The sequence below is a fragment of the Eschrichtius robustus genome, chromosome 17, assembly GCF_028021215.1.
Source record: "Eschrichtius robustus isolate mEscRob2 chromosome 17, mEscRob2.pri, whole genome shotgun sequence".
Classification (NCBI taxonomy): Eukaryota; Metazoa; Chordata; class Mammalia; order Artiodactyla; family Eschrichtiidae; genus Eschrichtius; species Eschrichtius robustus.
In genome coordinates, this window is record NC_090840.1 from 41,490,230 (window position 1) to 41,515,417 (window position 25,188).

The following is a 25,188-nucleotide window of genomic DNA, read 5'->3' on the forward strand; positions in this document are numbered from 1 at the left end:
TTGAGAAGTTAGTATAGAGAGTTCCTATATACCCCACACCACACACAGTTTCCTCTATTATTAACTTCTTGTATTAGTGTGACATATTTATTATAATCGATCAACCAATATGGGTACATTATCATTAATTAAAGTCCATGCTTTATTCAGATTTACTTAGTTTTACTTAATGTCCTTTTACTGCTCCAGAATTCCAACCAGGATATTACATTACATTTAGTTGTCCTGTCTCCTTAGGTTCTCTTCGCTGTGATAGTTTCTTAGACTTTCCCTTTTTTGATGGCCTTGACAGTTTTGAGTAGTACTGGTCAGGCATTTTGTAGAATGCCCCTCTGGTGGAATTATCTCTTAGTTTTCTCATGGTAGGACTGGAGATATGGGTTTTCAGGAGGAAAACTATAGAGGTGAAGTGCCATTTTCATCACATTGTTTCAAGGGTACATAATATAAACATGATTTATCACTGTTGATGTTGACCTTGATCACCTGGATGAGATAGTATTTGTCAGGTTTCTTCACTGTAAAGTTACTCTTTTTTCCCCTTTCCATGCTGTAGTCCTTGAAAGCAAGTCACTATGTGCAGCCTGTATTAAGGAGTGTGGAGTCATTCTCCACCTTCTCGAGGGTGGAGTATCTGATTTAAAATTCTTCTGCAGGAGAGATTTCAGACAAGATATTTTAAGAGGAGGGAAAGGAAGCACATTTGTTGACTGTCTCTCAAGGGCAAGTCCCTTTAAATGGGCTATCTAACTTAATTGTCATCAGCCCCATGATGTAACTGACTTTACCTGAATGTTACAAAAAAGGAAAGTTGAGACTTAGAAATGTAAAATAACCTGGTGAAAATTATTTGATAACTGTCAGAATCAGACTTAAAATATATAAGTTGAACCACTGGGATTAAGAAGGGAAAATAGGGCTTCCCTGGTGGCGCAGTGGTTGAGAATCTGCCTGCTAATGCAGGGGACACGGGTTCGAGCCCTGGTCTGGGAAGATCCCACATGCCACGGAGCAACTGGGCCCGTGAGCCACAACTACTGAGCCTGCGCATCTGGAGCTTGTGCTCCGCAACAAGAGAGGCCGCGATAGTGAGAGGCCCGCGCACCGCGATGAAGAGTGGCCCCCGCTTGCCGCAACTAGAGAAAGCCCTTGCACAGAAACGAAGACCCAACACAGCCAAAAATAAATAAATAAATAAATAAATAATAAAAATAAAGGAATTCCTTTAAAAAAAAAAAAAAAAGAAGGGAAAATAGATGTTTTGTGGTCACCCTCTAAGATGAAATCTGATTTCATGGGAAAAGCAGTATAATGTAGAAGTTTGAAGCATGAGGTGCAGAGTGGAAAGATATGAGCTCAGGTTTTAACTCAGTTCTTACTAGCTTTGTGACTTTGGTCAAATTATTTAACAATTTCAATCTTTAGAAGTCTTCCAAATTCAGAAATTTTCCAACTTTCAGATGAAAAATGAGTTCAGTAACTTCATAGGATTATTCTGAGGATTAAATGATTAATATAAAGTTCTTGGTATATAGTAAGTACTCAAGAAATAACAATTGCTATCATCATTAACAGTAATAACAATAACACATTTTTGAGAAGTACATAGCATGTTATAATTTTAGAGGCATCAATTATTTTTAATTTCAAAGAAGTTTAATTGTAGGATATAGAGTCGTTTTCATTCTCCAGCATTTTCATAAATCAGGAATGTTTTTTCTTGGACATTTTCATGGAGCTTCAGATGAACAGCTAACTTTTAAAATTTTTATTTTTTTTTGGAGTATGGTTGATTTACAATATTGTGTTAGTTTCAGGTTACAACAAAGTGATTCAGTTATACAAACATATGTATCTTTTTTTTCATATTCTTTCCACTTACAGGTTATTAAAAAATATTAAGTACAATTCCCTGTGCTACACAGTAGGTCCTTGTTGATTATATACTTCATATATAGTAGTGTGTATATGTTAATCACCAAATCCTAATTTATTCTTCCTCCACGCTTTCCCCATTGGTAACCATACACTTGTTTTCTATGTCTATGAGTCTGTTTCTGTTTTGTAAATAAGTTCATTTGTATCATTATTTTTTAGAGTCCACATATAAGCGATATCATATGATATTTATCTCTGTCTGGCTTACTTCACATTACTCAGCCATAAAAAAGAATAAAGTAATGCCATTTGCAGCAACATGGATGGACCTAGAGTTTATCATATTAAGTGAACAACTAACTTTTGTATAATATGAAATATATGGTTGGCGGTCTCTCTTTGAGGGTGCTGTGTTAATGAAGTTAATTTCTGATTAGATAGGTTACAATGAAAAACATGTACAAATGTTCAATTCCTGATCAAATATCAAAACAAACTTAATCTTGCAGAAAATGTTCTAAAGAAGATAGTCTGACTTGATAATTTAAATTATCTACTGAGCTAACATAAACTTAGAACTAATTATTTTATTATTTTAGTTTGTTGTATTTATCATTCTGGAAAAAAAGCTAGGAAAAATAATCATTGGAGACTAGTTTTCTTTGTTATTTATGGAGAAAAGAATGATGTTCTTTTTCAGGGACAGAAATGAATTTTTATAATGTTATTCTTCTTTATATTTGTTTTCATTTCAGTGTGAACAAAACACATTGCTCAATTCTCTATCCAATGGCATTTGCAATGGTGAGTTAGCTTAAAAAAAACTAAGTGTTCTGACTTGAATATAGGCCAGAGAATGAAATCTTCTTCCCCTTCTTCTCCCTCTCTGCCTCCTACTTCTGTCCTCCCTCTCTCCTCCTGATATGCATCCTCCCTCTCCTCTCCACCTTCTCTTCCTCCCTCCTCCCATTCTCTCCTCCTCCATCTCCCTCCTCCTTGCCTACTCCAACCTCCCCTCTTTTTTCTCTCTTCCTCCTTCTTTCTCTTTTCTCACTCCTATTCTATCCTCCCCCTTCCTCCTTCTTTTCTTCTTCTTCCCTCTCATCCTCCTAATCTTTTAGAAGTGAATTTAAGATGTATAAACCTACAAAGGATGAAGGTGTACAACTTTATTATGAGGCATTAAGAATACCTGAAACAGAAATTAATGGTATTTTTTTGTAAAAATGGAAGGAAATACAATGTTCACTGATCAGAATGTACAATATTGAAAAGATGTCAGTCCTCGAATTTATTTATAGATATAAATTGAATCACAATTAAAATTCCAATAGGACATTTTAATGGCAATTGACAAGCTCATTCTAAATTTTGTACAAAAGCTCAAATGGCCAAGAATAGGCACAACTGTTGAAATATATGAACAAGCGGGAGAGCATGTTTTCTTATGTATGTATAGATGTATTATAAAGCCCTAATAATCAGTGCAATGTGGTACTGGTTCAGAGATAAGTGAACAGATCAATAGGACAGAGTAGAGAGCACAGAAGTGAGGAAAAAAATCTCACATGTATTGGTGTTTTATTTGTGACAGAAGTGGCACTGCAGAGCAGTGAGTAAAAGACAGTCTTGTTAATATACAATGATGAGACAATCATGTATCCATAATGAATGAAATTAGACCTTTATCTCATACCATACCCCAAATCAGTACCAGCTGGATCAAAGTCCTAGGAGTGGTAGACAAATTATAAATTTAGAAGAGAATATAGGAGAATATATATAAGAAATGTTAAACATTATCATTAAAATTCACTAGATTATTATCAAGAGCTTTTGTTTACCAAAAGGCACCATATAAAGCATAAAAAGATAAGCCAGAGTAAACGGAGATAGGTGTAACAAATAAAATGGAGAAAGTATTGCACTCCCCAGCATATCAAGGAGTAAAAATGGCAGATGGCCTGTTAGGAAAATGGGCAAGAGACATGAACAGGCATTTCACAAAATGAGACATTTTCAAATATACCAGTAAACATATGAGAATATGCTTAAATTCACTATTGTTATTTATAATAATTATTGAGGAAATGTATATTAAATTCATAATAAAACACTATATATATTTATATATATATATATATAATTGATATTTTTAAAAGTCTGACAATACCAAATATTGGTGAGGATGTACAGCAACAAAAAGTTTCTTGCAGTGCTAGTGGGAGTGTAAACTGTTACAACCATCTTGGAAAACAGTTTGGCAATATCATATAAAGTTGAAGATACCATACCTTATGACCAGCAATTCCACTTCCAGTTATACATTCTAGCAAGTTACATAAACAAGAACATTCACACAGTATTGTTTGTAACTACACAAATCTGGAAACAGCTCATATTTCAAAAAAAAAATTATCAGGTATATATAACTATGGAATATTTGTACATTTGAATTTTTATTTGATATATTTATTATACTATATACATATACAATAATGAAAACTAGATGAGTCATAAACATAATTGGGCAAAAATAAAAAGATGAAAGAAAACATTAAATTCAAATTCCATTATATAAACTTAAAAAATAAAAAAACAGGAAAAGCTGACATATTGATTTTTGTTTTTCTAAAGACAATAAAAAAGGAATCTCTTAATATTTGTACCTGGAAACATATACAAGATTGTTCATAGTAGCTTTGTTTATAATTCTCCCAAATGCAGAAACAACTAAAATATTTATTAACAGTACAGTGGATAAAGAACATATGGAATGTTTATATAAATACTTATTATAATAAATACATATTATAATATCTATTATATTAATTTATGTAAAGTATTCTAAATAAATGTATAACATATAGAATAGAATAAAATAAACATCATATAAATATATGAATTAATTGCATGACCCACATCAACATGGATGCAGCTCAGATGTTAGCTTCTCTGGTCTCTTCTGACTTCTTGTAGCAAATTTACTTTCTCCTACATTGTGCTTTCAAAGGACGCTTGTATAATACTGTTATTGTACTTATTTAATGATCATTTCTTAAGGGTCTCACTTTTCTGCTAATCTGGAAACTTTTTAAGGGCATTCTCACCTCTGCATCACTAAATCAGGCTCACTTTGCACAGAACAGTAGCTGATGGGCATGGTCACCTTTGCTGTGTCCTTGTGAAACTTTGGCACCCAGTGGCCCTTTTATAGTAGCCAGGACTAGTTGACCAGAATATTTTTCTGGTATTTTCCTTCTCTCCCCTCTTCTGACACTCCAAAGTATCCTAGGTTCTCCCATCTCTCACTCTTGTTCAGGGGCAACCTCCTGTTCTCACTTCCCTGAGCTTTAAATCCTCAGGTTTCATTTACTGCTCATGTTCTTGGTTTCCTCTCTCAATTTAACTAGTAAAACCTATAACTCTTGGTTTTATTGCCTTTACATTTTCACTTCTGTGACTCTAATTCTGTCCTTAACCATATTCAAAATGAATTAGTATGACTTTCATATTTTTTATTTTTTCTGCTATGAGACAGTCTTGGTCTTACTACACGGATAGAAAATACCCAGTTTCCCATGCTTACATCAGACAGAATTAATTAATCAAGGCACTTCCTCCTATGAGCCAAAGTAACTTGAGAATCTTCTAAACAGGCAGTTGCAAGAAGCTGCTACAAATGGTTGGTGTTGACACAGAAGCTGAGATGTAGTTGCCATCCCAGCTTTATTCTATTCTGTGATGTAATGACACATTAATCTTAAATCACCTTTTTTTAAAAAGCCTTCTGAGGCATTAGAGATTATAAAGGTTCCCTTCTGAGGATCAAGTGCCCACTACTCATCTTGACACCTAAAACCTTTCCTTATTTTCTCAAACTGATTTCCCTTTTACTACACATTACACAAGTTCTCTTTCCCAATCAGATGAATCAGTTCATGGCCCCTACATCTAATTTTATCGTCCCTGGATCTGATCCTTTATTTATATTCTCCCTTCTAAAACAATCTACTTTTTTGCCAATCCAAATACTATACTTTCTTCAAGGTTTAATAAAGAAGTAAAGTAAATTGAAGGGACACACTCTTTGTCAATCTCAGGTAGACGAAGTCAGCCAGATCCATAGAGGGGAATATACAGTCAAGTGCAGCCTGGAATTCAGTGTCTTCAGCTATAAGATGGAAATCATAGTAACATGGAGAGACTACCACATGCCTCACTCAGTCACATATCACCTTACATGGTTATAAAGTGTTTCATTCATGCATATTTTCCTCCTAACTAGATTTCTAAGGGAAGAAATGTATTTTAAATTTCCATTGCATTATCCTTCATTGTCCAATGAACACTAGGTCAGTAAATGAAAATTACAATGCTAATATTTGTATAGCACTTCCAAGTTTTCAAAGGACATTCTTCTGAATAACTGAAATAGATAATTGGTAACTATACTTCCATTTTCAAATAGGTAATAGGATACTCTTCATTTTACTGATGAAAATGTTGAGGACATAGATAAGTAACTTTCTCAGGATTGTGCAGTTGGTTAGGGACAGAGGAGGAACTCAAGTCCCTATCGAAGACAGATGTGTGTACAGTAAAGGTTGCTTAAAGTTGGGATTTGAGAGTTCTGAGCCAGATGCAGTCTGCAGGAACACAACCAAGAAGGGTGGGTTGGTGCTAATACAGGGAAAAGGAGGTAACAGACAGTGCCATCTTCCTCTGCTTTGGTTGAAAGCTTGTGAAAATGGAGATAGAGGATGGACTTAAAAGAGATTTCAGTATGTAATTAACATAACCAGCACTGTTTGGGTGTTGGGGGAAGAGAGAGGGCAATGCAAATGATGATTTGAAGCTTTGAAACGCTCAAACTGGGATAAATAACAGGAAATCCAGGAGAGTAGCTAAAAGGAAAGGGAAGTTTATTTTAGAAGATAGTGAATTTAAGATACTGTGAGACCAGCAGGAGACATCCATGAGTTTTGGGGACCACTGAAGAGATCTGGAAGTAACTAAAGCAAAAGGAGATATTAGCTGGGAAAGGGAGTAGGAAAGAGGAAAGATAATAAAAAATACCCCCTCCCAACAATCTTTACAGAAGAGGAAGATTGGATTGAATAATCAAAATATGTAAATACATATAAACTACATAAATAATAACATGGAAGTCATCATATTGCTCTGAATAAAAAAAAAATTGCACAAATGTGAACAAATCTTCCATTAACATGTTTAGTATGTTGTGTTCCAAAACACTTTAGTCACATTGTGCCATTACCAAGAGGCACTCTGTCAACGTCTCTCTTAGCATTGTGATTTTTCAGGTTCATTTCCACCACCTTCTTTTTTTTTTTTTTAACATCTTTATTGGTGTATAATTGCTTTACAATGGTGTGTTAGTTTCTGCTTTACAACAAATTGAATCACCTATACATATACATATATCCCCATATGTAGTCCCTCTTGCGTCTACCTCCGACCTTGCATATCCCACCCCTCTAGGTGGTCACAAAGCACCCAGCTGATCTACCTGTGCTATGCGGCTGCTTGCCACTAGCTATCTATTTTATATTTGGTAGTATATATAAGTCCATGCCACTCTCTCACTTTATCCCAACTTACCTTTCCCCCTCCCCCTGTCCTCAAGTCCATTCTCTATGTCTGTGTCTTTATTCCTGTCCTGCCCCTAGGTTCATCAGAACATTTTTGTTTTATTTTTTTAGATTACATAAATATGTGTTAGCACGCCATATTTATTTTTCTCTTTCTGACTTACTTCACTCTGTATGACAGTCTCTATGTCCATCCGCCTCACTACAAATAAGTCAATTTAGTTTCTTTTTATGGCTGGGTAATATTCCATTGTATATATGTGCCACATCTTTATCCATTCATCAGTCGATGGACTCTTAGGTTGCTTCCATGTCCTGGCTATTGTAAATAGTGCTGCAATGAACACTGTGGTATATGACTCTTTTTGAATTACGGTTTTCTCAGGGTATATGCACAGTACTGGGAATGCTGGGTCGCATGGTAGTTCTATTTTTAGTTTTTTAAGGAAACTCCATACTGTTTTCCATAGGAGCTGTATCAATTTACATGCCCACCAACAGTGCAAAGGGTTCCCTTTTCCCCACACCCTCTCCAGCATTTATTGTTTGTAGATTTTTTGTTGATGGCCATTCTGACTGGTGTGAGGTGATACCTCATTGTAGTTTTGATTTGCATATCTCTAATGATTAGTGATGTTGAGCATCCTTTGATGTGTTTGTTGGCAATCTGTATATCTTCTATGGAGAAATGTCTGTTTAGGTCTTCTGCCCAATTTTGGATTGGGGTGTTTGTTTTTTTAATATTGAGCTGCATCAGATGCTTGTAAATTTTGGAGATTAATCCTTTGTCAGTTGCTTCATTTGCAGATATTTTCTCCCATTCTGAGGGTTTTCTTTTCATCTTGTTTATGGTTTCCTTTGTTGTGCAAAAGAATTTAAGTTTCATTAGGCCCCATGTGTTTATTTTTGTTCTTATTTCCATTTCTCTAGGCGGTGGGTCAAAAAGGATCTTGCTGTGATTTATGTCATAGAGTGTTCTGCCTATGTTTTCCTCTAAGAGTTTGATGGTGTCTGGCCTTACATTTAAGTCTTTAATACATTTTGAGTCTATTTTTGTATATGGTGTTAAGGAGTCTTCTAATATCATTCTTTTATATATAGCTGTCCAGTTTTCCCAGCACCACTTATTGAAGAGGCTGTCTTTTCTCCATTGGATATTCTTCCCTAATTTATCAAAGATAAGGGGACCATATGTGCGTGAGTTCATCTCTAGGCTTTCTATCCTGTTCCATTGATCTATATTTCTGGTTTTGGGCCAGTAACATACTGTCTTGATTACTGTAGCTTTGCAGTATTGTCTGCAGTCTGTGAGCCTGATTCCTCCAGCTCTGTTTTTCTTTCTCAAGATTGCTTTGGCTATTTGGGGTCTTTTCTGTTTCCATAAAAATTGTGAAATTTTTTGTTCTAGTTCTGTGAAAAATGCCAGTGGTAGTTTGACAGGGATTGCATTGAATCTGTAGATTGCTTTGGGTAGTAGAGTCATTTACACAATGTTGATTCTTCCAAACCAAAAACATGGTATATCTTTCCATCTGTTTGTATCATCTTTAATTTTTTCATCAGTTTCTTATAGTTTTCTGCATACATGTCTTTTGTCTCCTTAAGTAGGTTTATTCCTAGGTGTTTTACTATTTTTCTTGCAATGGTAAATGGAAGTGTTTCCTTAATCTCCTTTTCTGACCTTTCATTGTTAGTGTATAGGAATGCAAGAGATTTCTGTACATTAATTTTGTATCCTGCTACTTTACCAAATTCATTGATTAGCTCTAGTATTTTTCTGGTAGCATCTTTAGGATTCTCTATGTGTAGTATCATGTCATCTGCAAACAGTGACCTTTATTTCTTCTTTTCCGATTTGGATTCTTTTTATTTCTTTTACTTCTCTGATTGCTCTGGCTAAAACTTCCAAAACTATGTTGAATAACACTGGTGAGAGTGGGCAACCTTGTTTTGTTCCTGATCTTAGTGGGAATGGTTTTAGTTTTTCACTATTAAGAACCATGTTGGGGGAGGAGAGAAGATGGCGGAAGAGTAAGACGTGGAGATCACCTTCCTTCCCACAGATACAGTAGAAATACATCTACACGTGGAACTGCTCCTACAGAACACCCACTGAACGCTGGCAGAAAACGTCCGACCTCCAAAAAGGCAAGAAACTCCCCCCGTACTTGGGTAGGGCAAAAGAAAAAAGAAATAACAGAGACAAAAGTATAGGGACGGCACCTGCACCAGTGGGAGGGAGCTGTGAAGGAGGAAAGATTTCCACACACTAGGAAGCCCCTTCGCGGGCAGAGACTGCGGGTAGCAGAGGGGGGAAGCTTCGGAGCCACGGAGGAGAGCGCAGCCACAGGGGTGCGGAGGGCAAAGCGGAGAGGTTCCCGCAAGGAGGAGCGGTGCCGACCAGCACTCTCCAGCCCAAGAGGCTTCTCTGCTCCCCCGCCGGGGCGGGCGGGGCTGGGAGCTGAGGCTCGGGCTTTGGTTGGATCGCAGGGAGAGGACTGGGGTTGGCAGCGTGAACACAGCCTGAAGGGGTTAGTGCACCACAGCTAGCCGGGAGGGAGCCCGGGAAAAAGTCTGCAGCTGCCGAAGAGGCAAGAGACTTTTTCTTCCCTCTTTGTTTCCTGGTGCGCGAGGAGAGGGGATTCAGAGCGCTGCCTAAACGAACTTCAGAGATGGGCGCGAGCCGCAGCTAACAGCGCGGATCCCACAGCAACAGGGGCGCAGAGGAAAAAGCGGAGAGACTCCCGCACAGAGGCTCGGCGCCGAGCAGCGCTCACCAGCCCGAGAGGCTTGTCTGCTCCCCCGCCGGGGCAGGCGGGGCTGGGAGCTGAGGCTCAGCTTCGGTCGGATCGCAGGGAGAGGACTGGGGCTGGCGGCGTGAACACAGCCTGAAGGGGTTAGCGCTCCACAGCTGGCTGGGAGGGAGACCCGGAAAAAGTCTGCAGCTGCCGAAGAGGCAAGAGACTTTTTCTTGCCTCTTTGTTTCACTGCGCGCAAGGAGAGGGGATTCAGAGCGCCGCCTAAACGAACTCCAGAGAAGGGCGCGAGCCGCGGCGATCAGCGCGGACCCCAGAGACGGGCGTGAGACGCTGGGGCTGCTGCTGCCGCCTCCAAAAATCCTGTGTGTGAGCACAGGTCACTCTCCACACCGCCCCTCCCGGGAGCCGGTGCAGCCCGCCACTGCCAGGGTCCCATGATCCAGGTACAAATTCCCCGGGAGAACGCACTGCGCACCTCAGGCTGGTGCAACGTCACGCCGGCCTCTGACGCCGCAGGCTCGCCGCGCCTCCTCTGTACCCCTCCATCCCCGTGGCCTGAGTGAGCCAGCGCCCCCGAAGCAGCGGCTCCTTTAACCCCGTTCTGTCTGGGCGGGGAATACACGCCCTCAGGCGACCTACACGCAGAGGCGGGTCCAAATCCAAAGCTGAACCCCAGGAGCTGTGCGAACAGGGAAGAGATGGGGAAATCTCTCCCAGCAGCCTCAGAAGCAGCGGATTAAAACTCCACAAACAACTTGATGTGCCTGCATCTGTTGAATACCTGAATAGACAACGAATCATCCCAAATTCAGGAGGTGGACTTTGGGAGCAGGATATATTAATTTTTCCCCTGGTCTTTTTTTTTGTGAGTGTATATGTATATGCTTCTGGGTGAGATTTTGTCTGTATAGCTTTGCTTTAAAATAGCTTTATTTTACTTCACTATATTATAGCCTCTTTCTTTCTTTCTTTCTTTCTTTCTTTCTTTCTTTCTTTCTTTCTTTCTTTCTTTCTATTTTTTCTCCCTTTTACTCTGAGCCGTGTGGACGAAAGGCTCTTGGTGCTCCAGCCAGGCATCAGGGCCGTGCCTCTGAGGTGGGAGAGCCAACTTCAGGACACTGGTCCACAAGAGACCTCCCAGCTCCACGTAATACCAAACGGCAAAAATCTCTCAGAGATCTCCATCTCAACATCAAGACCCAGCATCACTCAATGACCAGCAAGCTACAGTGCTGAACACGCTATGCCAAACAACTAGCAAGACAGGAACACAGCCCCATCCATTAGCAGAGAGGCTGCCTAAAATCATAATAAGGCCACAGACACCCCGAAATACACCACCAGACGTGGATGTGCCCACCAGAAAGACAAGATCCAGCCTCATCCACCAGAGCTCAGGCACTAGTTCCCTATACCAGGAAGCCTACGCAACCCACTGAACCAACCTTAGCCACTGGGGACAGATACCAAAAACAACGGGAACTACAAACCTGCAGTCTGTGAAAAGGAGACCCCAAACACAGTAAGATAAGCAAAATGAGATGACAGAAAAACACACAGCAGATGAAGGAGCAGGGTCAAAGCACACTAGACTTAACAAATGAAGAGGAAATAGGTAGTCTACCTGAAAAAGAATTCAGAATAATGATAGTAAGGATGATCCAAAATCTTGGAAATAGAATAGACAAAATGCAAGAAACATTTAACAAGAACCTAGAAGAACTAAAGAGGAACCAAGCAACGATGAAAAACACAATAAATGAAATTAAAAATACTCTAGATGGGATCAATAGCAGAATAACTGAGGCAGAAGAAAGGATAAGTGACCTGGAAGATAAAATGGTGGAAATAACTACTACAGAGCAGGATAAAGAAAAAAGAATGAAAAGAACTGAGGACAGTCTCAGAGACCTCTGGGACAACATTAAACGCACCAACATTCGAATTATAGGGGTCCCAGAAGAAGAAGAGAAAAAGAAAGAGACTGAGAAAATATTTGAAGAGATTATAGTTGAAAACTTCCCTAATATGGGAAAGGAAATAGTTAATCAAGTCCTGGAAGCACAGAGAATCCCATACAGGATAAACCCTAGGAGAAACACGCCAAGACACATATTAATCAAACTGTCAAAAATTAAATATAAGGAAAACATATTAAAGGCAGCAAGGGAAAAAAAAAACAAATAACACACAAGGGAATCCCCATAAGGTTAACATCTGATCTTTCAGCAGAAACTCTGCAAGCCAGAAGGGAGTGGCAGGATATACTTAAAGTGATGAAGGAGAAAAACCTACAACCAAGATTACTCTACCCAGCAAGGATCTCATTCAGATTCGATGGAGAAATTAAAACCTTTACAGACAAGCAAAAGCTGAGAGAGTTCAGCACCACCAAACCAGCTTTACAACAAATGCTAAAGGGACTTCTCTAGGCAAGAAACACAAGAGAAGGAAAACACCTACAATAACAAACCCAAAACATTTAAGAAAATGGGAATAGGAACATACATATTGATAATTACCTTGAATGTAAATGGATTAAATGCTCCCACCAAAAGACACAGGCTGGCTGAATGGATACAAAAACATGACCCATATATATGCTGTCTACAAGAGACCCACTTCAGACCTAGAGACACAAACAGACTGAAAGTGAGGGGATGGAAAAAGATATTCCATGCAAATGGAAATCAAAAGAAAGCTGGAGTAGCAATTCTCATATCAGACAAAATAGACTTTAAAATAAAGACTATTACAAGAGACAAAGAAGGACACTATATAATGATCAAGGGATCGATCCAAGAGGAAGCTATAACAGTTGTAAATATTTATGCACCCAACATAGGAGCACCTCAATACATAAGGCAAATACTAACAGCCATAAAAGGGGAAATCGACAGCAACACAATCACAGTAGGGGACTTTAACACCCCACTTTCACCAATGGACAGATCATCCAAAATGAAAATAAATAAGGAAACACAAGCTTTAAATGATACATTAAACAAGATGGACTTAATTGATATTTATAGGACATTCCACCCAAAAACAACATAATACACGTTTTTCTCAAGTGCTCATGGAACATTCTCCAGGATAGATCATATCTTGGGTCACAAATCAAGCCTTGGTAAATTTAAGAAAATTGAAATCGTATCAAGTATCTTTTCCGACAACAACACTATGAGACTAGATATCAATTACAGGAAAAGATCTGTAAAAAATACAAACACATGGAGGCTACACAATACATTACTTAATAACGAAGTGATTACTGAAGAAATCAAAGGGGAAATCAAAAAATACCTAGAAAGAAATGACAATGGAGATACGACGACCCAAAACCTATGGGACGCAGCAAAAGCAGTGCTAAGAGGGAAATTTATAGCAATACAATCCTACCTCAAGAAACAGGAAACATCTCGAATAAACAAACTAACCTTGCACCTGAAGCAATTAGAGAAAGAAGAACAAAAAAACCCCAAAGCTAGCATAAGGAAAGAAATCATAAAGATCAGGTCAGAAATAAATGAAAAAGAAATGAAGGAAACAATAGCAAAAATCAATGAAACTAAAAGCTGGTTCTTTGAGAAGATAAACAAAATTGATAAACCATTAGCCAGACTCATCAGGAGAAAAAGGGAGAAGACTCAGATTAATAGAATTAGAAATGAAAAAGGAGAAGTAACCACTGACACTGCAGAAATACAAAAGGTCATGAGAGATTACTACAAGCAACTCTATCCCAATAAAATGGACAACCTGGAAGAAATGGACAGATTCTTAGAAATGCACAAACTGCCGAGACTGAACCATGAAGAAATAGAAAATATGAACAGACCATTCACAAGCACTGAAATTGAAACTGTGATTAAAAACCTTCCAACAAACAAAAGCCCAGGACCAGATGGCTTCACAGGTGAATTCTATCAAACATTTAGAGACGAGCTAACACCTATCCTTCTCAAACTCTTCCAAAATATTGCAGAGGGACGAACACTCCCAAACTCATTCTACGAGGCCACCATCACCCTGATACCAAAACCAGACAAAGATGTCACAAAGAAAGAAAACTACAGGCCAATATCACTGATGAACATAGATGCAAAAATCCTCAACAAAATACTAGCAAACAAAATCCAACAGCACATTAAAAGGATCATACACCATGATCAAGTGGGGTTTATCCCAGGAATGCAAGGATTCTTCAATATACGCAAATCAATCAATGTGATACACCATATTAACAAATTGAAGGAGAAAAACCATATGATCATCTCAATAGATGCAGAGAAAGCTTTCGACAAAATTCAACACCCATTTATGATAAAAGCCCTGCAGAAGGTAGGCATAGAGGGAACTTTCCTCAACATAATAAAGGCCATATATGACAAACCCACAGCCAACATTGTCCTCAATGGTGAAAAACTGAAACCATTTCCACTAAGATCAGGAACAAGACAAGGTTGCCCACTCTCACCACTATTATTCAACATAGTTTTGGAAGTGTTAGCCACAGCAATCAGAGAAGACAAAGAAATAAAAGGAATCCAAATCGGAAAAGAAGAAGTAAAGCTGTCACTATTTGCAGATGACATGATACTATACATAGAGAATCCTAAAGATGCTACCAGAAAACTCCTAGAGCTAATCAATGAATTTGGTAAAGTAGCAGGATACAAAATAAATGCACAGAAATCTCTTGCATTTCTATACGCTAATGACGAAAAATCTGAAAGTGAAATTAAGAAAACACTCCCATTTACCACTGCAACAAAAAGAATAAAATATCTAGGAATAAACCTGCCTAAGGAGACAAAAGACCTGTATGCAGAAAATTATAAGACACTCATGAAAGAAATTAAAGATGATACAAATAGATGGAGAGATATACCATGTTCCTGGATTGGAAGAATCAACATTGTGAAAATGACTCTACTACCCAAAGCAATCTACAGATTCAATGCAATCCCTATCAAACTACCACTGGCATTTTTCACAGAACTAGAACAAAAAATTTCACAATTTGTACGGAAACAGAAAAGACCCCGAATAGCCAAAGCAATCTTGAGAACGAAAAATGGAGCTGGGGGAATCAGGCTCCCTGACTTCAGACTATATTACAAAGCTTCTGTAATCAAGACAGTTTGGTACTGGCACAAAAACAGAAATATAGATCAATGGAACAGGATAGAAAGCCCAGAGATAATCCCACACACATATGGTCACCTTATCTTTGATAAAGGAGGCAAGCATGTACAGTGGAGAAAAGACAGCCTCTTCAATAAGTGGTGCTGGGAAAATTGGACAGGCACATGTAAAAGTATGAAATTAGAACACTCCCTGACACCATGCACAAAAATAAACTCAAAATGGATTAAAGACCTAAGTGTAAGGGCAGACACTATCAAACTCTTAGAGGAAAACATAGGCAGAACACTCTATGACATACATCACAGCAAGATTCTTTTTGACCCAGGTCCCAGAGTAATGGAAATAAGAACACAAATAAACAAATGGGACCTAATGAAACTTAAAAGCTTTTGCACAGCAAAGGAAACCATAAACAAGACCAAAAGACAACCATCAGAATGGGAGAAAATATTTGCAAATGAAGCAACTGACAAAGGATTAATCTCCAAGATTTACAAGCAGCTCATGCAGCTCAATAACAAAAAAACCAACAACCCAATCCAAAAATGGGCAGAAGACCTAAATAGACATTTCTCCAAAGAAGATATACAGATGGCCTACAGACACATGAAAGAATGCTCAACATCATTAATCATTAGAGAAATGCAAATCAAAACTACAATGAGATATCATCTCACAGCAGTCAGAATGGCCATCATCAAAAAATCTAGAAAAAATAAATGCTGGAGAGGGTGTGGAGGAAAGGGAACACTCTTGCACTGTTGGTGGGAATGTAAATTGATACAGCCAGTATGGAGAACAGTATGGAGGTTCCTTAAAAAACTACAAATAGAACTACCATTCGACCCAGCAATCCCACTACTGGGCATATACCCTGAGAAAACCATAGGTCAAAAAGAGTCATGTACCAAAATGTTCACTGCATCTCTATTTACAATAGCCAGGACATGGAAGCAACCTAAATGTCCATCGACAGATGAATGGATAAAGAACATGTGGCACATATATACAATGGAATATTACTCAGCCATAAAAAGAAATGAAATGGAGGTATTTGTAATGAGGTGGATGGAGTTAGAGTCTGTCATACAGAGTGAAGTAAGTCAGAAAGAGAAAAACAAATACGGTATGCTAACACATATATACGGAATCTAAGGGAAAAAAAAAAAAAAAAAGGCCATGAAGAACCTAGTGGCAAGACGGGAATAAAGACACAGACCTACTAGAGAATGGACTTGAGGATATGGGGAGGGGGTGGGGTGAGATGTGACAGGGTAAGAGAGTGTCATGGACATATATACACTACCAAATGTAAAATAGATAACTAGTGGGAAGCAGCAGCATAGCACAGGGAGATCAGCTCGGTGCTTTGTGACCACCTAGAGGGGTGGGATGGGGAGGGTGGGAGGGAGGGAGATGCAAGAGGGAAGAGAAATGGGAACATATTGTATATGTATAACTGATTCACTTTGTTATAAAGCAGAAGCTAACACACCATTGTAAGGCAATTATACTTCAAAAAAGATGTTAAAAAAAAAAAAAAAAGAACCATGTTGGGTGTGGGTTTGTCATATATGGCCTTTATTATGTTGAGGTAAGTTCCCTCTATACCTACATTCTGGAGGGTTTTTTTTTTATCATAAATGGGTGTTGAATTTTGTCCAAAGCTTTTTCTGCATCTATTGAGATGATCATATGGTTGTTCTCCTTCAACTTGTTAATATGGTGTATCACATTGATTGATTTGCATTTATTGAAGAATCCTTGCATTCCTGGGATAAACCCCACGTGATCATGGTGTATGATCCTATTAATGAGCTGTTGGATTTTGTTTGCTAGTATTTTGTTGAGGATTTTTGCATCTATGTTCACCACTGATATTGGCCTGTAGTATTCTTTTTTTGTGATATCTTTTTCTGATTTTAGTAACAGGGTGATAGTGTCCTCATAGAATAAGTTTGGGAGTGTTCCTCCCTCTGCTATACTTTGGAAGAGTTTGAGAAGGACAGGTGATAGCTCTTCCCTAAATGTTTGATAGAATTCACCTGTGAAGCCATCTGGTCCTTGGCTTTTGTTTGTTGGAAGATTTTAAATCACAGTCCCAATTTCAGTGCTTGTGTTTCATCTGTTTATATATTTTATTTTTCCTGGTTAAGCCTCTGAAAGTTGTGCTTTTCTAAGAATTTGTCCATTTCTTCCAGGTTGTCCATTTTATTGGCATAGAGTTGCTTTTAGTAATCTCTCATGATGCTTTGTATTTCTGAAGTGTCAGTTGTTACTTCTTTTTCATTTCTAATTCTATTATTTTGAGTCTTCTCCTTTTTTCTTTTTCTTTTTAAAACGTATTTATTGGAGTATAATTGGTTTATAATAGTGTGTTAGTTTCTGCTTTATAACAAAGTGCATCAGCTATGCATATACTTATATCCCCATATCTCTTTCCTCTTGCGTCTCCCTCCCTCTCACCTTCCCTATCCCACCCTTCTAGCTGGTCACAAATCACTGAGCAGATCTCCCTGTGCTATGTGACTGCTTCCCACTAGCTATCTATTTTACATTTGGTACTGTATATATGTCCATGTATATACACTACCACTCTCTCAGTTTGTCCCAGCTTACCCTTCCCACTCCCCATGTCCTCAAGTCCATTCTCTAGTAGGTCTGCATCTTTATTACCTTCTGGTCCCTAGGTTCTTCAAGACCATTTTTTCTTTTTTCTAGATTCCATATATATGTGTTAGCATACGGTGTTTGTTTTTCTCTTTCTGACTTACTTCACTCTGTATGACAGACTCTAGGTCCATCCACCTCACTACAAATAACTCAATTTCGTTTCTTTTTATGGCTGAGTAATATTCTATTGTATATATATGCCACATCTTCTTTATCCATTTATCTGTCGATGGACACTTAGGTTGCTTCCATGTCCTAGCTATTGTAAATAGAGCTGCAATGAACATTTTGGTACATGACTTTTTGAATTATGGTTTTCTCAGTTATGTGCCCAGTAGTGGAATTGCTGGGTCGTATGGGAGTTCTATTTTTAGTTTTTCAAGGAACCTCCATACTGTTCTCCATAGTGGCTCTATCTACGTACATTCCCACCAACAGTGTATGAGGGTTCCCTTTTCTCCACACCCTCTCCAGCATTTATTGATGATGGCCATTCTAACCAGTGAGAGAAGATATCGCATTGTAGTTTTGATTTGCATTTCTCTAATGATTAATGATGTTGAGCATTCTTTCATGTGTTTGTTGGCAATCTGTATATCTTCTTTGGAGAAATGTCTATTTAGGTCTTCTGCCCATTTTTGGATTGGGTTGTTTGTTTTTTTGATATTGAGCTACATGAGCTGCTTGTAAATTTTGGAGATTAATCCTTTGCCAGTTGCTTCATTTGCAAATATTTTCTCCCATTCTGAGGGTTGTATTCTCATCTTGTTCATGTTTTCCATTGCTGTGCAAAAGCTTTTAAGTTTCATTAGATCCCATTTGTTTATTTTTGTTTTTATTTCCATTCCTCTAGGAGGTGGGTCAAAAGGGATCTTGCTGTCATTTATGTCATAGAGTGTTCTGCCTATGTTTTCCTCTAAGAGTTTAATAGAGTCTGGCCTTACAGTTAGGTCTTTAATGCATTTTGAGTTTATTTTTGTGTATGGTTTTAGGGAGTGTTCTAATTTCTTTCTTTTACATGTAGCTGTCCAGTGTTCCCAGCACCACTTATTGAAGAGGCTGTCTTTTCCCCATTGGATATTCTTACCTCCTTTATCACAGATAAGAGGACCATATGTGCGTGGGTTTATCTCTGGGCTTTCTATCCTGTTCCATTGATTTATATTTCTGTTTTTGTGCCTGTACCATACTGTCTTGATTACTGTAGCTTTGTAGTATAGTCTAAAGTCAGGGCACCTGATTCCTCCAGCTCCATTTTTCTTTCTCAAGATTGCTTTGGCTCTTCGGGGTCTTTTCTGTTTCCATACAAATTGTGAAATTTTTTGTTCCAGTTGTGTAAAAATTGCTAGTGGTAGTTTGATGGGGATTGCATTGAATCTGTTGCTTGCTTTGGGTAGTATAGTCACTTTCAAAATGTTGATGCTTCCAATCCAAGAACATGGTATATTTCTCCATCTATTTGTATAACCTTTAATTTCTTTCTTCAGTGTCTTATAATTTTCTGCATATAGGTCCTTTGTCTACTTAGGTAGGTTTATTCCTAGGTATTTTATTCTTTTTGTTGCAATGGTAAATGGGAGTGTATTCTTAATTTCAGTTTCAGATTTTTCATCATTAGTGTGTAGGAATGCAAGAGATTTCTGTACATTAATTTTGTATCCTGCTACTTTACCAAATTCATTGCTTAGCTCTAGTAGTTTTCTGGTAACATCTTTAGGATTCTCTATGGATAGTATCATGTCATCTACAAACAGTGACAGCTTTCCTTCTTCTTTTCCAATTTGGATTCTTTTTATTTCTTTTTCTTCTCTAATTGCTGTGGCTAAAACTTCCAAAACTATGTTGAACAATAGTGGTGAGAGTGGGCAACCTTATCTTGTTCCTGATCTTAGTGGAAATGGTTTCAATTTTTCACCATTGAGGATGATGTTGGCTGTAGGTTTGTCATATATGGCCTTTATTATGTTGAGGTAAGCTCCTGCTATGCCTACTTTCTGAATGATTTTTATTATAAATGGGTGTTGAATTTTGTCAAATGCTTTCTCTGCATCTATTGAGATAATCATATGGTTTTTCTCCTTCAATTTGTTAATATGGTGTATCACATTGATTGATTTGCATATATTGTAGAATCCTTGCATTCCTGGGATAAACCCCACTTGATCATGGTGTATGATCTTTTTAATGTGCTGTTGGATTCTGTTTGCTAGTATTTTGTTGAGGATTTTTGCATATATATTCATCAGTGATATTGGTTGGTAGTTTTCTTTTTTTGTGACATCTTTGTCTGCTTTTGGTGTCAGGGTGATGGTGGCCTTGTAGGATGTGTTTGGGAGTGTTCCTCCGTCTGCCATATTTTGGAAGAGTTTGAGAAGGATAGGTGTTATCTCTTCTCTAAATGTTTGATAGAATTCGCCTGTGAAGCCATTTGGTCCTGGGCCTTTGTTTGTTGGAAGATTTTTAATAACAGTTTCAATTTCAGTGCTTGTGATTGGTCTGCTCATATTTTCTATTTCTTCCTGGTTCAGTCTAGGAAGGTTTTGCATTTCTAAGAATTTGTACATTTCTTCAAGGTTGTCCATTTTATTGGCATATATTTGCTTGTAGTAATCTGTCATGATCCTTGGTATTTCTGCAGTGTCAGTTTTTACTTCTTTTTCATTGCTAATTCTATTGATTTGAGTCTTCTCCCATTTTTTCTTGATGAGTCTGGCTAATGGTTTATCAATTTTGTTTATCTTCTCAAAGAAACAGCTTTTAGTTTTATTGATCTTTGCTATCGTTCCTTCATTTCTTTTTTATTTATTTCTTATCTTATCTCTTATGGTTTCTTTCCTTCTGGTAAATTTGGGGTTTTTTTGTTCTTCTTTCTCTAATTCCTTTAGGTATGGTTAGGTGGTTTATTTGAGATGTTTCTTGTTTCTTAAGGTAGGATTGTATTGCTATACTCTTCCCTCTTAAAACTGCTTTTGCTGCATCCCTTAAGTTTTGGGTCATTGTGTTTTCATTGTACTTTGTTTCTAGATATTTTTTGATTTCCTCTTTGATTTCTTCAGTGATCTCTTGGTTATTCAGTAGTGTATTGTTTATCCTCCATGTGTTTGTATTTTTTGCAGATTTTTTCCTGTAATTGATATCTAGTCTCATAGCATTGTGGTCAGAAAAGCTACTTGATATGATTTCAATTTTTTTAAACTTACCAAGGCTTGATTTCTGACCCAAGATATGATGTATCCTGGAGAATGTTTCATGAGCACTTGAGAGGAAAGTGTATTCTGTTGTTTTTGGATGGAATGTCCTATAAATATCAATTAGGTTCATCTTGTTTAATGTATCATTTAAAGCTTGTGTTTCCTTATGTATTTTCATTTTGGATGATCTGTCCATTGGTGAAATTGTGGTGTTACATTCCCCTAGTATGATTGTGTTACTGTCAATTTACCCTTTTATGGCTGTTAGTATTTGCCTTATGTATTGAGATGCTCCTACCTTGGGTTCATAAATATTGACAATTATTATATCTTCTTCTTGGATTGATCCCTTGATCATTATGTAGTGTCCTTCTTTTCTCTTGTAATAGTCTTTGTTTTAAAGTCAATTTTGTCTGATATGAGAATTGCTACTCCAGATTTCTATTTTTTTTTAATTTTATTTATTTATTTATTTATTTATTTATTTATTTATTTATTTATTTATTTATTTATTTATTTATTTATGGCTGTGTTGAGTCTTCGTTTCTGTGCGAGGGCTTTCTCTAATTGCAGCAAGTGAGGCCCACTCTTCATCGTGGTGCATGGGCCTCTCACTATCATGGCCTCTCTTGTTGCGGAGCAGAGGCTCCAGACGCGCAGGCTCAGTAATTGTGGCTCATGGGCCTAGTTGCTCTGCGGCATGTAGGATCTTCCCAGACCAGGGCTCAAACCCGTGTCCCCTGCATCGGCAGGCAGATTCTCAACCACTGCGCCACCAGGGAAGCCCCCCAAATATCCTTTGATTTCCATTTGCATGGAATATCTTTTTCCATCCCCTCACTTTCAGGATGCATGTGTCCCTAGGTCTGAAGTGGGTCTCTTGTAGACAGCATATATACGGGTCTTTTTTTTTGTATCCATTCAGCAAGTCTATGTCTTTTGGTTGGAGCATTTAATCCATTTACACTTAAAGTAGTTACCGGTATGTATGTTCCTATTACCATTTTCTTAATTTTGGGGGGTTGTTATTGTAGGTCTTTTCCTTCTGTTATGTCTCCTGCCTAGAGAAGTTCCTTTAGCATTTGTTGTAAAGCTGGTTTGGTGGTGCTGAATTCTCTTTGCTTTTGCTTTTCTTTAAAGGTTTTAATTTCTGCAAAGAATGTGAATGAGATCCTTGCTTTGTAGAGTAATCTTGTTTGTAGGTTTTTCCCTTTCATCACTTTAAATATATCCTGCCACTCCCTTCTGGCTTGCAGATTGTCTGCTGAAAGATCAGCTGTTAACCTTATGGGGATTCCCTTGTGTGTTATTTGTTGTTTTTCCCTTGTTGCTTTTAATATTTTTTCTTTGTATTTAATTTTTGATAGTTTGATTAATATGTGTCTTGGTGCATTTCTCCTTGGATTTATCGTGTATGGGACTCTCTGTGCTTCCTGGACTTGATTAACTCTTTCCTTTACCATATTAGGGAAGTTTTCAACCATAATCTCTTCAAATATTTTCTCAGTCCCTTTCTTTTTCTCTTCTTCTTCTGGGACCCCTAGAATTCGAATGTTGGTGTGTTTAATATTGTCCCAGAATTCTCTGAGACTGTCCTCAATTGTCTTCATTCTTTTTTCTTTATTCTGTTCTGCAGTAGTTTTTTCCACTATTTATCTTCCAGGTCACTTATCTGTTTTTCTCCTTCAGTTATCCTGTTATTGATCCCTTCTAGAGAATTTTTAATTTCATTTATTGTGTTGTTCATGATGTTTGTTTGCTCTTTAGTTCTTCTAGGTCCTTGTTAAACATTTCTTGCATTTTCTCCATTCTATTTCCAATATTATGGATCACCTTTACTATCATTATTCTGAGTTCTTTTTCAGGTAGACTGCCTATTTCCTCTTCATTTTTTAGATCTGATGGTTTTTTACCTTGCTCCTTCAAATGCTGTGTGTTCCTTTGTCTTCTCATTTTGCTTAACTTACTGTGTTTGGGGTCTCCTTTTCACAGCCTGAAGGTTCACAATTCCCATTGTTTTTGGTGTCTGCCCCCGGTGGCTAAGTTTGGTTCAGGGGTTGTGTAAGCTTCCTGGTGGAGGGGACTGTTGCCTGTGTTCTGGTAGATGAGGCTGGCTCTTGTCTTTCTGGTGGGCAGGTCCACGTCTGGTGGTGTGTATCTGGGGTGTCTATGACCTTATTATGGTTTTAGGCAGCCTCTCTGCTAATGGGTGGGGTTGTGTTCCTGTCTTGCTATTTGTTTGGCATAGGGCGTCCAGCACTGTAGCTAGCTGGTCGTTGAGTGGAGCTGGGTCTTGGCATTGAGATGGAGATCTCTGGGAGATTTTTGCCATTTCATATTACGTGGAGCTGGGAGATCTCTGGTGGACTAATGTGCTGAACTTGGCTCTCCTACCTCAGAGGCACATCCCTGATGCCTGGCTGGAGCACCAAGAGCCTGTCATCCACACAGCTCAAAATAAAAGGGAGAAAAAAAGAAAGAAAGAAAGAAAAAGATAAAATAAAATTAAATTAAATTAAAAAGTTATTAAAATAAAAAAACCAAAAATAATTATTTAAAAATTGTTTTAATTAATTAAAAAAAAAAAGAAAGAAAGAAGAGAACAGCCAAACTAGAAAACAAATCCACCAGTGATAACAAGTGGTGAAAACTATACTAAAAAAAAAAAAAAAAAAAAAAAAAATGAAACGGACAGATGGAACCCTAGGTCAAATGGTAAAAGCAAAGCTATACAGACAAAATCACACACAGAAGCATACGCATATTCACTCACAAAAAGAGAAAAAGGGAAAAAATATATATATATCCTTGCTTCCAAAGTCCATATCCTCAATTTGGGGTGATTCGTTGTCTATTCAGGTATTCCACAGCTGCAGGGTACATCAAGTTGACTGTGGAGATTTAATCCATTGCTCCTGAGGCTCCTGGGAGAGATTTCCCTTTCTCTTCTTTGTTCGCACAGCTCCTGGGATTCAGCTTTGGATTTGGCCCTGCCTCTGCATGTAGGTCACCTGAGGGCTTCTGTTCTTTGCTCAGACCGGATGGGGTTAAAGGAGCAGCTGATTAGGGGACTCTGCTTCATTCAGGCCGGGGGCAGGGAGGGGTATGGAGTGCGGGGCAAGCCTGCGGCAGCAGAGGTCAGCATGACGTTGCAATAGCCTGAGGCACGCCGTGTGTTCTCCCGAGGAAGTTGTCCCTGGATCACGGGACCCTGGCAGTGCTGGGCTGCACATGCTCCCAGGAGGGGAGGTATGGATAATGACCTGTGCTTGCACACAGGCTTCTTGGTGGCTGCAGCAGCAGTCTTAGCATCTCATGCCTGTCTCTGGGGTCCGCACTGATAGCTGCGACTCGTGCCCGACTCTGGAGCTCCTGTAAGTAGTGCTCTTAACCCCTTCTCCTCGTGCACCAGGAAACAAAGAGGCAAGAAAAAGTCTCTTGCCTCTTCGGCAGTTCCAGACCTTTTCCCAGACTCCCTCCTGGCTAGCCATGGTGCACTAGCCCCCTTCAGGCTGTGTTCACGCAGCCAACCCCAGTCCTCTCCCTGGGATCTGACCTCTGAAGCCCGAGCCTCAGGTCCCAGCCCCGACCCGTTCCGGCGTGTGAGCAGTCAAACCTCTCGGGCTAGTGAGTGCTGGTCAGCACTGATCCTCTGTGCGGGAATCTCTCTGCTTTGCCCTCTGCACCCCTGTTGCTGCACTCTGCTCCGTGGCTCCAAAGCTTCCCCCCTCTTGCACTTGCAGTCTCCGCCCACGAAGGGGCTTCCTAGTGTGTGGAAACCTTTCCTCCTTCACAGCTCCCTCCCCCTGGTGCAGGTCCCATTCCTTTTTTTTTGTCTCTGTTTTTTCTTTTTTCTTTTGCCCTACCCAGGTACGAGGGGAGTGTCTTGCTTTTTGGGATGTCTGAGGTCTTCTGCCA

At 38.6% G+C, this 25,188-nt stretch overlaps 1 protein-coding gene across 1 annotated transcript in view; it reads left to right on the forward strand.

Annotated features, from left to right (window-relative positions):
• Positions 1-25,188, forward strand: part of SLC26A7 (solute carrier family 26 member 7) — a 208,157-nt gene that overhangs the window by 161,222 nt on the left and 21,747 nt on the right. The window contains exon 14 of the mRNA XM_068525701.1: positions 2,634-2,682. Coding sequence (XP_068381802.1) covers positions 2,634-2,682 — 49 coding nt within the window. The remainder of the gene's footprint in view (positions 1-2,633; positions 2,683-25,188) is intronic.